The sequence below is a fragment of the Mytilus trossulus genome, chromosome 12 (assembly GCF_036588685.1).
Source record: "Mytilus trossulus isolate FHL-02 chromosome 12, PNRI_Mtr1.1.1.hap1, whole genome shotgun sequence".
Lineage (NCBI taxonomy): Eukaryota > Metazoa > Mollusca > Bivalvia > Mytilida > Mytilidae > Mytilus > Mytilus trossulus.
Window position 1 is genome coordinate 46,707,717 of NC_086384.1, and position 16,445 is coordinate 46,724,161.

The 16,445-nt window shown below is 33.8% G+C and overlaps 1 protein-coding gene across 1 annotated transcript in view; it reads left to right on the forward strand.

Moving 5' to 3' along the window:
• The first annotated feature begins 1,020 nt into the window (after positions 1-1,020).
• Positions 1,021-16,445, forward strand: part of LOC134692699 (uncharacterized) — a 63,728-nt gene continuing 48,303 nt past the window's right edge. Inside the window, exons 1-7 of the mRNA XM_063553178.1 lie at positions 1,021-1,142; positions 5,945-6,251; positions 8,307-8,494; positions 11,176-11,393; positions 13,262-13,577; positions 14,306-14,454; positions 15,213-15,546. Of these exons, the coding sequence (XP_063409248.1) occupies positions 1,094-1,142; positions 5,945-6,251; positions 8,307-8,494; positions 11,176-11,393; positions 13,262-13,577; positions 14,306-14,454; positions 15,213-15,546 (1,561 nt within the window). The 5' untranslated portion in view covers positions 1,021-1,093. The remainder of the gene's footprint in view (positions 1,143-5,944; positions 6,252-8,306; positions 8,495-11,175; positions 11,394-13,261; positions 13,578-14,305; positions 14,455-15,212; positions 15,547-16,445) is intronic.

Here is a 16,445-nt window from a genome sequence, read left to right on the forward strand (position 1 = left end):
CATTATCGACATCGCAACATCATCGCCAAAAAAACGGCGCACACCTTGTCATGATTAAAAATATGAAATGAAAAAAAAATACAAGAATGTCATGCACAGGAACCCCTTTTTATTACACGAATTTTCTATATAGATTTTAAATAAGATTATGTTTAGGATTGATAATGAGACAACAATCCTTGAAAAAATAAATTGAAATGGATGCCAGCAATTATATATGCAACCGTACGACCTTCAACAATAATCCCCCACCCCCTAAAAAACTTGCAGTATTATCTTTAAAACGTTTTCAGTGCGTGACATTTGTTTGCGTTCCTTATCATTGTTATAATAAATTAAAAATCAGTCGATGTTTTTATCGTTTTAAAAAAGTGCATTCTATCGTCATACATAAAAAATTACCGTTAACGTCATTTGGCAAGAATTTTTACCGTTATTCGTCATGAAGGTACCCCCAGTACCACCCTCCGACTTCATCTCCCGTTTTCACGCGCAACTTAGTAATTTGGCCCTCATGTGTAATGCTTTGTGAGGGTAGTAAATACCCTTTTAAAAAAATACTGACTTTACTGTCGGGCTTCAAACTGATATTTTCGGCTATTGTTTGCCACCTATCTCAAATTTGTTTAAAATTTTACCCTCTTGTTGTCAATTAATATGTCATGTTGAGCTTTTGATTTTGGCATTTAATATGGAACTTTCACGGTTTTGAATTTTCATTGAGTTCGGTAAATTTGAAAATGTATGTACACGCGGGAAAATCAGAAATATTTCGTCAAAATTCAAAAGAGCGGGTAACCAGGAAAATAACATCGAAAGCAAATCCGATGATGAAAGTAAACCCAAACGTTGAAACGACGCAATGCCCGCATATGCTACTTTATTAAAACATGAAAAGGAACACCTTTTTTGAAATAACAACGGAATTAAACCCTTTCAATTTTCAAAAAAAATATGTTGCTTATTTTAAAAAAGATACGGCATTATGCTATTTTGCTTTGGCGGATTGATATGTGTGACGTCATAAAACGTTTAAGTGCGTTCTAGATGAATCAATGGCGGGCCTTTCATAAATGAATTCATCTTTTTCACAATGAATATAATTTATAAAAGTCAGCTCTTTGCCATCTGTTTGTATATTGGTAAGTGATATAAAGTATTGTTTGGTATTTATACAACATTTCTATATAATTCCATACAATAGAAGCTATATAGGGTACGTTCTACATCAACGACAACGTCAATGATTGAATGAATGGACGGAGTCATGGAGTAGGACGGACTTGCAAGATAGTTTGTGGTTTGCAATGTTCTATAGAAAGAGACAAGAAGATACAAAGGGAATCAAAGAAAATGACAACGGAAGGAAACGAGATATAGTTTAGTTCGCCGTGTCGAATCCAGATTTTTTTCAGAAAAAAAGGGGGAGAGAAGTTCAAATCAATTTTTATTTCATATTTGTAAATAAAACCAAGTGAACGTCATACATTCGTGTTCATTTGTCTATTTTCTTTTCGTAAATCATGTAAAAGGAAGTGGATTCCTATCTATTGATCTAAACCAACCATCCCGCCCAGTGGTGCAAAGTTGTAAGTTTTCAAAACTGAGAGTGCGTTACTTTCCCCAATCGCTTGAGGTATTTTCGCACTTTAGCGATGGAACTTCTCTGTCCTCATAAATCATGCTGTGCCGTGGAGAATTTCCTTTAATCACATTAATTTTCTATAATTTATGTTACTAGTATTTGTTTTTCTGAAATTATTGAATTATTGACGACCCAGGCAGCATTATGCTTCGAATCACTGCGGTCTTGTAATCTCAAATGTTTATTGACATTGTGAAATGATGGCTGTGCTTGTATTTGATGGAGTAGTCCGATTTGTTGTAACTTCAATGCCTGTTATGCCAGGACCGTTATGCGTGGTATAAATAATAACCAGATAACACTGACACTTGTCTCAGAAAAATAATTTCCCTATATACCTTTTATTTAACCTATAGCTGTACAATGTAACCTATGGAAGTGCAACCCGAGTATAAATCCCAATAACCGAAAATTATACCATAGCTATCCATGGTATAATTTTCACAATTATACCATGGTTTGGTGTTTTAGGAATTCAAAAGAAAAAAAATGTCGAGACCTGGCCGAGGCCGCCTGAATTTTTTGATAGAAACAACAAAGTTAGTGTGGGGCCACTAAGCTAAACTGCCCGCTTTGCACCAGCTGAAATAAATGATTGCTTAGGGTGGGAATCGAACCCACATACACCAACTCTGTTGTCCTATATTTTAAATGAATCAAGATTCGCTCCCAGAACAAACAAAAAAGGTTTAAAAATATGTTGATTTTCGGTTATTAAATGGCAAACTTTCTATAGGTTCCATAGTACAGCTACATTTACATGAATCACATCTAACCGTTTGTTTGGCAAGGCAAGTTTTTTGGAGATGGAGGCGACAGGGAGCACAGCACGCTCCTTTTGAAGAACTTTAAATATTGTGAACAAATAATCTTTTAATAAGTACTTTCAAAAGTTTGCTTGCTTTACCCCCTCCCCCACTTTAAGGTCAAGGAACAGTAAAAGGGCTATGTCGCAGATTTTGCTAAAAATTGGCATACAACCTTGGCTCGTTGAACTACAACTGAAAATCGAAAAAATAAACATTTACCTCTTTTATTATCTGAAAAATTGCAGATTGATTTCTTTTATCAAACACTGCTCACATCTAGACTTTTAATGAGGCTACTCTATGTTGGCCGTTAAAATTAGATAGCGTTTGTCAAGTTACTCTAAACGGGAATTTATATATGTTAGATATACTTCCCAGCTCTAAATGAGCGATTTCTTTTTTTTTTAATTATATCGTCGCATGTCAATGAATTTTATCGAGAACATTTTGAAATCCTATTTAATTAATGTACGCTATTGGCAAGAGAGGATATGACCTTTATCGGGACTCCGGGATCGGGTGTCTTAAGCTCGGGATTTCGAAATTGACTCTTTCGGGTTCCAGGATTATTTTTTTCTTCTTCGATTTTCGTGTTTTAAAACCCGGCATTACAGGATTTCGTGTTTTTAAACCTGGGATAGCGGAATCAGGACCCCTCCTACTCATACCCTCCCTCATGGACTTTTAGTTTAAAGTTAAAAGTGGAATAATTCATACAAACTCTCAGACAGATTCTTGTGAAATTAATTTCCTTAACATCATTAGTTAATATAAAAAAATTAAAACATTTCGAGCATTTTGAAAACAAATAATAAAATCAAAAAACCTACCCTTTGCAATTCAATTGTATGTAAGTTTGGGATTGCAGCAATCTTCCAAAATATCAGAAATCTGTACTAGAAAGTTCTTGTGTCCTTATCCAGAACATCTTTAACAGTTTTTTTCATCACCAATGTAAAGATGCATCCACAGCTGTCGAAAAATCTTTCCAAACTGAATACCCGCCGTTTCTGAAGCCCGTGCTAGTTTTAAAAAGTAGGCGGATCCTTAAGTGAAAGGTCCGAAAAGGGTTATTTTACAGATTCTTATTAAAGTAATTTCGATGTAAACAAACAAAAATATGTGAAATTCACAATTTTTAACAGCAAAGAATGCAATAGGTTAAAACAGATATTTCATATTTTTTGGACAGTTTTGTGGTGTTTCGTAAATTATACCATAGCTTTTGTTGAAACCCCTCGGCAACCTCACTCGACTTCGTCTCGTGAGGTAAATGCCAGGAGTTTCAACAAAAGCTATGGTATAATTTACGAAACACCACAAAACTGTCCAAAAGATATGACATATAACACAAGGTACTGATCTTGCATTGTAGAAAAATGTTAGGCGGTGACGAACTTACGTTATATGCCACTTTCTAGTCTGTCAACCCCATTAAAACTTGTTATATCATAAATCTAAATTAATTTATATCTTTACAATGGTGTATAACATGCCTACATTTGTTGTCTGAATCATCCGAAGCAATCCTACCGAAGTATGTCCAAAGTATGTCTAACATAATAATTTTGCCAACTGCTGAAGAAATCTGAATCGGCAATAAATGCATCATGTCTCCTAATATATCCTGGTTTCCGATTGGTCAATTTCATGGGAAAGTCCAAATGATTATCAGAGTTATCTGATTTTGTTTCATTTTCATACCTAAAGTCAAGAGAGAGTCCATACCTAAAAAGCACTGTTAAAGTTCTGTTCAAATTGTGACTGTTAAAGTTTAGTTTGTGAGTCCAAATCCCCCCCCCCCCCCCCCCCCTGGAAATTCCTGGCTACAAGCCTGTAGCTCTTTTCACAAAATATCTTGAGTCTAAAATATTTTTTAACAATTCAACTAAATATTTTTATCGTAAGATCGTAAGATTAATTTTAAGATTTTTTTGTGAAAAGGGCTACAGGAGTCTGAATGACATTGACGTCATGGGAAAATTTGTATCTTTAAAAGAGACAAATTTTCCCATATTTACTTATTAGACATACCACAAATAACACTTGTGAGGTTTTTTTTCAAGCTATCTTATACAATTTGTACTGACTGGGAGATACATTCACGTTCTATTCAGACCAAAAATAAAAGTTTGTGAAAAGGGCTACAGGAGTCTGAATGACATTGACGTCATGGGAAAATTTGCATCTTTAAAAGAGACAAATTTTCCCATATTTACTTATTAGACATATATAGATTCTTACACTACAACAAGTGTATTACGATATTTCGTAATACACGAGTTATAGTGTCGGAATCTGTTTCTCTAATGCTTTTTATCGTTCTTTTTCAAAGATTTTCAGAAAATTGTGGTCTTTATATGCGACTTCATCAGGCAAGGTCGCCTTATTTGATGACGTCACAATAGGAAAATTGAGAAGAAAACAAAACATTTTGACGTCATAATCAAATTTCGACTAATCATTTGCAGAGAACAGATTTTTCACTAGTGAGGAGAAATATTTTTCTCACACCGGTCAGGAAATGTGAAAATAGCACAAAAATTAGAGAGACCACAAATAACACTTGTGAGTTTTTTTTTCAAGCTATCTTATACAATTTGTACTAAATGAGAGATATGTTTTATTCAGACCAAAAATAAGTTTGTTTTGAAACAGTTTTTTTTATAATTAATCATTTAATACTGTGAGAAGTTTATTGCTAATTTTGTGTAGGTAGACGAAATAATTACGATTGACATACTTAGGTAGGATTGTTATGGATGATTCTGACAACAAAAGTAGGTGTGTTATACACCATTGTGAAGATAAATCAATTAAGATTTATGATGTCACCTAACAAGTTTCAGTAGTTGACAGCTGAGAAATCGGCATATAACAGAATTTTGTCACCGCCTGACATTTTTCTAAATCACGAGTTAAGTACCTTGTGTTATATAAAGGTATATAGGAAAAAATATAATTTTGAGAAGAGTGCTTGTGCCAGGTAACAGTTAACGATAATGTTTATTTGGCGTTGGAATACAAAATGATTATGATTGACATACTTGGGTAGGATTTCTTGAATGATTCGGTAGATTTCCAATAACCAAAGTAGGCATGTTATACACCATTGTGTAGAAAAAATATAGGTCACCCATGAGTTAAAAAGATAGTATTTTTGCAAATGGAGATCATTTGGAGCTTCTTTAATTCTTTAAACATATCAAAGTCATCTGTGGCCAAACAGAATCGATTTTTTTGGTTGATTTTTGTACCATATCATAATATCATAACTCATAGTGTTATAAATAAGATTTGTAACGAAAAAAACAATGTTTGTTTTTTGTCTGAAATTTTAGTACCCAAAAATGCAAGTAAAGTACCGTTTGATATATAGGAAAACAAATTATGAGACAAGTGCCTGTGAGTCGTGAATGCGTAGAAGAAGTATAGAAATAAGTTACTTTTGAAGATGCATTTTTTAAAATACACTTAACTTTTCTTTCAGTCCCTTTGATATATGCCGTACCAACTCTTGTACTTGATCCAAATTATTCACCTCCATCTTCAATCCCAGCTGATGCTGATAGAATATACAGTGTGTCATTAGGACATATCATTAGTAAAGGTGTCATTGCCAGATTGGACGATGGAACAGGAACAACAATTACAGACACAGCCGGCTTGACCTTTACTGTGACCTCAATAGATTCAACTGGTGCATCTCCTGACACATTTGCAACTGGTGGAGCTAACCTTTGTCAGTATGCCAACAGAAGAGAATATCCGAACACGTATGAAGGCAGAGATTATAAGTAAGTGATTTATTATTCTGTTGTAAGGCCTGTATGGCTTCACAATGGTGGATCCCCCCTTTTTTCGGACGATCAATGCAATTGAATGGGAGCATATAGTTGGAACCCCCCACCCCACCCCCATTTAAAATGGCTGGATCTGCCCCTGCTTCACTATATTTTAACATTAATTTGTTGTTCTTCTGATCTTGATATTTTTGAATTGATTTTTCAAGAAACACAAATTCCTTTTGTTGTTTCTTTAAAGAGGTAGTGAAATACTCAGCTTTTATACTACACAACAATTTATTTTATTGTTAACAAACTTTTATATCCCTATAAGGGCTGTTATACAAGTCCAAAAATAAATGTAAAAAGGAGGGGGACAGAAAGTACTTTTTATATGACCCCTGACTATGCATTAGTTTTTAATTGGATATTTCCTTTAAATATTTCTTAAAATAACTACCACCCATCAAATTTTAATAAAAGAGCCTTCCAACCCCCCATACAATTTATTCTGGAAAAGCCTTAAGTTCACACTACTAAAGAAACTGGTTTTTCTGTAAAACAACTATAAACTACTTATATAAAATCTAATGCTTATTTGCAGTACTAGTATGGTAAAATTATACACTACATGATGTTAACCAGAGTTGGAGAAAACTTATTTTGACCTGTCTGTCTTATGACCTGTCAGTCTGTCACAGAGTTCGCGAAAAGTGTCAGTCCTCAGGATTTCACCACCAAAATTTTGCATAGGACTGACACAGTTTTAGTATTTTTCAATAGATTAATAGTGAGTACCAGCAGATTTTTTTCAAGGACCACCAGGGGAAAACAGATTGCGTGAACTCTGAATGACCCGGTCATAAGACCAACAAAGCATGATCATTTGTCAGTTCTACAAAGTTTTAGCCATTCCTACAAAATCCTGAAATAAAATTAATAACATATTTATCAAAAAAAACTTTTATTAATATTATTTTTATTCTTCACACCAACCAACCATTTTGCCCACAAGCAAATTAACAATGAAGGATCAGTTCAGGGGTTGAAGTCATAAAACTTTGCTCAGTGCTTGGAGCACAAAAATCATGCTCGAAACATGAAATCCAGCATTTTGATTGGTTGAATTTCTAGTATGAGTACAAAAAACTTTCGAGCACAATTTTTGTACTCAGACTCAAGAATCAGGCCTTGCTGTCATAAAACTTTCGAGCAAGAATAACTTAGATTTTTGTACTCAGACTCAAGAATCAACCAATCAAAATACAGGATTTGGTGTTTCGAGCATGATTTTTGTGCTCCAAGCACTGAGCAAAGTTTTATGACTGCAAGGCCTGCTCTTCTGATTGTTCTTATTTAAAGTCATCTTCACTATTCATTTCATCATCTAAATCTACAATATTTGTTGCTCCATTGGATTGTCTGCCAATGATGGCTCTATGAACAAATTTAGTAGCCTAGGCCACGTGTAGATCGCAGTGCTTTGGTTTGTTTATAATAAATCTGTAAACCAGTACAGGAAATTGGCAGTGTACATCTGTTAACCGATGTAAACACTCAATTATTGGAAAACAGTTGCAGTATATATCTAATGTAAAAAGGTGCCAAAATGTGTACTACAATGGCCATTTTTATATCGGTCATTGGGTCTCGCACAAGCCATCAAAATACTGGTCCAAGCCTAAGACATTTTGACGGACATAACTGACCAATTTTCGCGAACTCTGCATAACATGTATATAGAAATCATTAAAGAAGATGTATGATGGCTAAATGAATTAACTCTCCACTACAGACCAAATGACACAGAAGATACCAATTGGTCACTTATGGCCTTCAACAATGAGCAAAACCCATTTTACATAGTAAGCAATAAAAGTCCACAAAATGACAAATGTAAAATAATTCAAACAAGAAAACTTCTGGCCTGAATTATGTAAAAGTATAGATTATTTATAAATTATAGCCCATATCAATTTGATAAAAAACAAAATTCAGATTCCACAGTAATACAACTTATCCCAGTTTTCAATTTTGATGTCAGATATTATCTTTTTCTACTTTCAGATTCTACTGTAATACGACTAGTCCCAGTATGGTTATAGAAGGTATCCCTTTGCATGATGGGGTTCTAACAGCTGATGGATTATACCATGTACACACAGCTTTACCCCCAAACAACCGCCAATTTGTTTTGTCCATGGATTATCTTGGAACCACTCTATCTGTAACAACAAATGCAGTTGAAATAACAAGTTAGTTTTTATATAGTTACAATATAGTATAAAATGCAAAACACAATATGCATGTTTATGTTTTATTATATGGTCTATTCTGGAAGAAGAAAAAAAGTGTGTGTGGGGAGATTGGGGGGGGGGGGGGGGGGGGGGGGGTTTGGAGGTTGGATGGCACTTGTGTTATTTTTGTACAGGTGGAGACAGGTCAGGAAGTTCAAATTTAGTCATTATGTGTGTAAAGTAATAGCAAATGAATGTTTGGTGGCCATTTACCCTTTCGCTGACAAGTCCCGTTTTACCTGGATCTGAATACCTCTTTTATATTTCCTGCTCAAACAGTGCAAACATGAGTTATCTTTCTTTGATGAATATCTTGGATAAAAGTGTAAACATGGCGCCTCGGTTTGTTGAAAAACGTGTCAAAATCAGAGGAAATTTACGCATTTTACGAGAATTTGAAATGAGGGAACATTTTTTTTTGAAAGAATATGGAAGAATCAAAGCCAAACTAGTATACTTTTTTGACATAAGATGTCTTTTTATGTACAAAACACTTGGAATCGACATCGATCAGTGTGATGAAGTTGTACAGCCTCATAAAATTTTTCACAATTTTGCCGTTTTGGATGAAAAAATTACAATTTGGGGTGAAAAAGTTGAATTTTGAGAATTTCACCTAAATAATGCCGAAAATTTTAAAATTTGAATATTTTATGAAAAACAAATTGTCAAAACATGAACAAAACTGAACATGGTGTTAGTGAATGAAATAAATACACAATTAATTATAAACAAGTTTTTATTGACATTTATTATGAAGATCTTCCACTAGAGTAATAGTAGCCAGGGAAGCCATCGTCTCAGAGTAGCTTCTGTCAGGGCAGCAATTGGTGAAAGGGTTAAGAAAAAGAGCCTTCCAACTCAGCCATATTGGTTTTTTTTATAAGTTACTTTAGAATCTGATTATAATTTTGTTGGTATTAATTTTTGTGGTTATTGAAAACTGTTATGTCAAGGATTGATATTTCACGGTTTGGCTATTTGCTCCTAATGAAACTGAAAATTTGAATTAATAGACCACTTTCGAGTTCATCCGTCACCGGCAAAAATTTGTCAATTATGCACGCCTTTATGACGTCATTTACCAGATAGAGGGGCTCGCCTGTATCCCTGCACTATTTACGTTCATCAAGCGTCTTAGTGATCGTCTTTGTGCAGGATAAACTAGAAATAATTGTTGCTCTGTAGGTACTTACTGACAATTCCCTAATGACAGCAGTGTTGATTGTCAATTTTGAGAATTCATTTTGCCGAATAATTCGTACAATATAGAATTATAGTTTTCCAACCACTCGCTCAACATTGGAAGGAAGTGACGACGCCCCTAAACGCACAAATGACGGTGATAAAGGCGCGTATAATTGACGAGTTTTTTCCGGTGACGGATGAACTCGTAAGTGGTCTATTAAGTTTTTAATTTGAATTTGTGGTTTTCAGCTACAAATGAATTCCATGAAAATTTACTTTCAATAAAAATTTATGAATCCACAGTTCTTTGTATAATGCAGTCCATTAGACAGAAAAAAACCCACAGTTCTCATGACATTGGAATAAAAAAAATCCTGGGTTATGTTGGCACAGTAGTTGTACTGAACACCTTCAATTTAGTGATTAATAATTACAATATTTGAATAATGACAGAAAGTTTCCCCCCTCACCTCATCCACTTAAAAAAAATAGTGGTTTTGAAGTATGTTCAAATAAACTTCAAACATCAGGGAATGTTTTAACATAAAAGTAGCTTTGCCAAAACAGAATTAGAAAAATGAGAAAAAAAGTTTGTTAGTAAATATTTAACCTTAGACTCATTCCTAATTAAGTTCAATAGACACTGGTCATCGACCAGTAAAAATTGGTTTGGTTTAATTGAGTGATATGCAGTACTGGACCAAGTGAACAGTAATTGTTTTTAATTTATTTATAAGATATTATGTGTAAATGTCCAGAAAAAAAGAGTATGGTCCAATAAAAAAGAATGTTTTACCTGACCAAAAATCAATTTGATTTCTTGAAGCCTTGTGGTAACCACTGCTTTGAGGGGAGAATTAGCTTGGTAAAGCTGTAAGGCCAAAAAAAATATACGTCTGTACACGGTTACCCGACCGTCCCTATTTTTAGCGGCGACCCTAAGCCATTTTATTTCCGTTGTAAAGTGAAAAATAAACTGAACTTGTGTTAAAAGTGAACATTATGTTGCCTGATACATCCCAATGTCTATAATCATGAATATGATAGCTGTTTTAAGGAAATTCACGATTCATGTGATGAAATAAACAATTTGCCGCCATTTTTTTGCAATCAATATCATAAGGAAATAATCCAACCATTTAAAAATACGGGTTAACTTGACCCATGGACAACTCGGACCACGGAAAGACCCTAAACCATGGCGAAGAAAAAAAATGGGAAAAAAAATGAAAATGAAAATACCGACCTACCTACCCTATTTATTTTGATGATGTAACCTTAAACAGACATATATTTTTTTTTGGCCCAATAGAGACAATGTTTATAATCTTATTTGTCAGATGAAAACATTAAAAGTACTTAAACACTGAAAACTTGAAAGTATACTTAACAATGCTTAAAACACATGTGTAATTTGATACATATTAATGAATATATCTTCATGTATATAGCTCCTGCAGCCAAGATGGGGATTACGGTCTGGCCTTCAACTGGAACAGTGGCCAATACAGATTTTGACATAACTGTTGAAATACAAGATAGTGCCGGTGTCAAAGTGGCAACAGGTATTGATGCCACACTTCCTGTTATGTTGCAAGTGGCATGGTTTGAAAATTTACAGTTGTTTAATGGAAAGGCACCACTCGAGGACATGTTGTATGAAACAAAGGTAATTTTGTGGCCCCTAATGGGGGTTTCCAAATAATCAAATAATCACCAATATTTTAATACCAATATAATCACATAATCGTGAAATTTTTTGTTTACAAGTTAACCCTTTCCTTCATAATGACGCCTTTTGACGCCACCCCCTTTACTTCATAATGACACCTTTTGACGCCTGTGTAGTACCTCAGTTGAAACACTTTGACTACAAAGTGTCTGCAGTAGACTTAATAAAATTTGTATCCAATATGAAAAGGAATATCATAGGAAAATCGGACTGAAATTTATTGGAAGAAATAGTTGTTTTTCGCAATGCCTTAATACTTAAAAGCATATGTTCAGCATTTTATTAAAAAAATCCTATGCCAATCAGGTATGCAAAAAAAATATTTCAATGGAGGAAAGGGTTAATTAAATAATAAAAAAATAGATAATATCAAAATCATGAAATATTTGGTCTGGTAATCAATTAATCACTATAAAAACAGCTAACACATAATCAAAAACCCCATGCAGAGATACATAGAATAATAGGTAGTTGAGTTTTTGATACTGACTATATCATGTGGAATATCTAGACGAGCCCGTTAGGGCGAGTTAAGATCTTCAACATGATATAGTCAGTATCAAAAATTCAACTACCTATTATTCTGGTTTAATATCAGTAATTATGATGTCACACAATGTATTGCCTAATATTTTCAGTGATACAGCCAGTACGCTGATACTCGAAAATATTAGGCAGTAAGATCAAAGGGAAAATATACGAATTACTGATAATCAATGTTACTGAATAGGCCATTATAAAATAATTCATGGTTTCCCCTAACGCGCACTGGGTCATAGTTTTACCGCCAGGTCATTTAATTTTTCTGGGGAAAAAAATAAAAAAAATTTGCAGAGACAATAAAAATGTGTCAGATGGAAATATGCAAGATTAAATTTCTGCTGTAGAAGAAAAAAATTGCTGGGTCTTTAAAATTTTCCCATGTTAGGGGAAACCAACAATTAATTTTCCATGGCCTTAGTAATTAATTTAACCTTTTGATATGTTACATCTATTAAAGATGAATCTAATATGATATATGCTGTTAATGTCTGTCTGTCTGTCCTAACTAGCACATCTCACAATAATTTTAAGTACACGATCAAATTGTTCTCATAATTTTATAAAAAATACTGGTTACCATTTGACACATGGTCTTTGAAGCTCACTAGACTGATCAATTAATCACCAGTGTTTCAGCATTAGTTTGATGAGATTTTTACCAGACGGCTGCGTCTTACTAAGTAACCTCTAAACCTCACTTTCTGCATAATCAATGTAACAGTTATGTTGAATTTATGAAGCCCGCACTTAGTGGCATTATGTTTTTAGGTCTGTGTGTTCGTTTGTATGTCAGTCCTGCGTTACTGCTATCAGGTTAAAAATTTTGGTCAGGGTAGGTTTTGATGAAGTTGAAGTCCAATCAAATTGAAACTTAGTACACATGTTCCCTACGGGATGATCTTTCTAATTTTAATGCTTATCTTAATGAGTTTTGACCCCAATTTAAAGGTCCCCTGAACATATAATGATAGTATGGGTGTGGCATCTGTGTACTATGGACACATTCTTATTTTACACATGTATCTTTGAGAATGTCAATATTATATTTTGATATGATCTGTATCAAATAAATCAGACAATTTCATCACACAGATTTTTGTTCTTTTATTGTAGGAAAGACTTTCAGGAACAGCTGCCAAACTAAGTTGATCCAACTAAATATCTTGAATCAACATTGCCACAGTTTTCATAATTATATTTGCCTTGGTTTTTGGTTAACTGTTTACAGTGCTTACAGTGCTTTGATTGTTCTTTTATTGTAGGAAAGACTTTCAGGAACAGATGCCAAACTAAGTCGATCCAACTACCAGATGTACATCGATAAAAGAGCTGTAGCTGGTGAAGTGACTTTTACTGGTGTCCGTTTGTTAGATGTCCACAGCTGTGCCAAGTTGAATTTAACCATGAGAATGCCAAATTATCCACATTCTAGAATGCCAAATACCTACAATGATTTCATAATGAATAAGGTATTCTTCGATCTCTATGCCAGTGATGCAACAAAATCTAAAATTTTGTTTCATATGAATGGAACAAGCGATGGAGCTGTATTTGTGACAGACTGTATACCAGTGACAGGTAAGTGAATTAGTGGTAACCAGTTATACTTATGAGGGTCTATACAGGATTTTCAGAATAGGGAATTCAATAATGGGGCTAAAAAATCAGAATCAAGACAAGTAGACAAAAAATAAATAATTAGTGAGAAAAGGCCCTACTCAAAATAATGTTTATTACTGCAATATATAGTAGCTCTTTTAGTACAAAAATGTATTAAAATGTATGTCCTGAAAAAAAGGTCTACATCAGCAAACTTTAAATTTTTTTACTTGTGTAGGAATTCATAATTTTATAGTTATATATTATATGCAATTTTGACCACTTTGAATCTCACCAACAAAATAAGACTTTTAATAAGATATGACATTAAAATACTAAATTGAATCTCACTAATCAAATTCGACTTAAGATATGACATTAAAATACTAAATTGAATCTCACTAATCAAATACGACTGAAGATATGACATTAGAATACAGCTTTGAATCTCACCAATCAAAGAAGACTTAAGATATGACATTATAATACAGCTTTGCATCTCACCAATTAAATAAGATTAAGATATGACATTAGAATACAGCTTTGAATCTCACCAATCAAAGAAGACTTAAGATATGACATTATAATACAGCTTTTCATCTCACCAATTAAATAAGATTAAGATATGACATTAGAATACAGCTTTGAATCTCTCCAATTAAATAAGACTAGATATAATGACACTAGAATATATTTTACACTTTCAGAGCAGACGGCCACTGCATTAGAGATAGTAACACCTTCAGGTGATATCATTCCAAAGATTGGTGCCAACTTTCCCATTGAAAGTCCCATTGTCATACGGGCACTTGATGCATCAGGAGAAAGGGTTTACTCCGGTTCTGATTCTACTTTAGTAAGTACATATTGTTTTATTTCAATATAAGAATCTACACCATAGACCAAATAAAGTATAAGTATATAACTATAGGTCACTGTACAGCCTTCAAAAGATGAGCAAAAACCATACTGCACAGCAAGCTATAAAAAGGCAAAGAAATTACAAATGTAAAACAATAAACAAAAAACAATTGTGCCATAATGATATAAAACAATAAACAACTGTTTGTGACAGGTGCATACACAGGAGCTCAATTTTTGAAAAAAAATTAGTTAGATTCTGTTGGCCTGTAGATATGATTATTACAGGCCAGAGAGCGTTTTTACATGCCTGGGCTGCCACTCAGTGTGAAGACTGCTATATACTGCTTTAAAAATACTCTAAAAATTCAGTGACTGACCAGCTAACCTGAAGCAGCATGTAAATGTTTCTATTCTCAAGACACTACCTTTGTATTGTGTAATGAAGGGTGTGGAAATTATAGGTCTGACTAGTACATTTTTAACAAAGAGGACATAACTACAGCTGATGTTACTGTATGCCTTAGTAATGACCTTCAGACATTCCAATGTCAAAGTTATAGCCTATGGTGAAGGTAAAGACTATAATTTCAATTATAACATGTAAATGAAGCTACTTTTTTGCATTTCACTGTGAATAGTGTATACTTATATTTATGATGTGATGGTAGCTTCTGTTAGTTCTTGCTATTTTAACATACAAGAAATATTTTTGTAACTGTACAGCTACTTTTATTGTTTATTTTATTAAAGAACATAACAGGTACAGCTGATGTTTCTGTATGCCTTAGTGATGACCTTCAGACAATTCCAATGTCAGAAGGGTTAGCTACTGTAGTAGGCTCTATATGTGAGCCTCATGCAGCCGTCACCCTGAGCTTTGATGCCACTAGTGTTGTCACTCCTGGACCACTCAGCCAAGTTCAGGTTGGACCTGTGGAAGTGACCAATGAGATTCATCTTGCTGCTTATTATTCGAACTATGATTCTGGATCCAGTTCCAATACAGGAGCTTTCTCAGAATCTTTTGCTGTGTATGCAGTGGAGGATATTAATGCTGGAGTTATGTACCCCACTATATTACCAGGTAGGTAGTCACTCTTTTTCAGAATTTATCAAATTTGTATTGGATAGGACTGAAACTTATTGACCTTATACAGAAAAAAATTTGAAGGCCATATAGTGCAGGTTTAAGTTATCAATATATTTTTTTTTATTAAAATATATTTGTTTATTTGACTCTGATCAAATTTCAATGTGCGTCTTGTTCTAAAATCAGTGTCCAAAAATGTTTTCTAACATCTATCCAAGATGACATAATGTATTACCAAAATGGCCGCTGCTTCTCACCAATGTTGAATTTAATCAAATTAATAACGTTTGATCTCATTTGGTTTCTTTTTACATAAAGGAAGCTTATTGTTTTCATATAAATTTGTATCAAAATAAAAGGAAAAACACCAGGAAATAACCAAAAAACTACCCATGACATCATAACACAAACATGGAAAGATAACGGAACGACATCAAAAAGACAAATTAAACAGTCTCAACAATAATAGACAGAATTAAAAAGTACAGCCAATTGTTGAAAAGTATTATCATTTGGCCTCTAGTCTAGTGTGTTTTCTTTAATTTTGATTACTTTGTATTTTTCAGAGTTTATTGAGGTAAATACATATTCAGGGATCTCCATGGCCTGTTTAATGATGGCGTCCCGACATCGTTCAAATGTCTTGCGCCATCGTTCAAAACTGTGATCGTTTTTATAGCCTGACGCCAATTTTTTAGCAATTATAATCAAATGCATGTAATTGCATAACCCTCAGACATTTTTTTTTATAGTATAATCCAATACAGTTCTAACGCCTGAGGGAATTCGGATTAAGAATGGTAATCACTTGTACCTGAGCTTGGACAAGTAGATCAACAAACCAGACAGGAGAATATTATCTGAAGATAGATGATTCATTTGTCGAATAATTC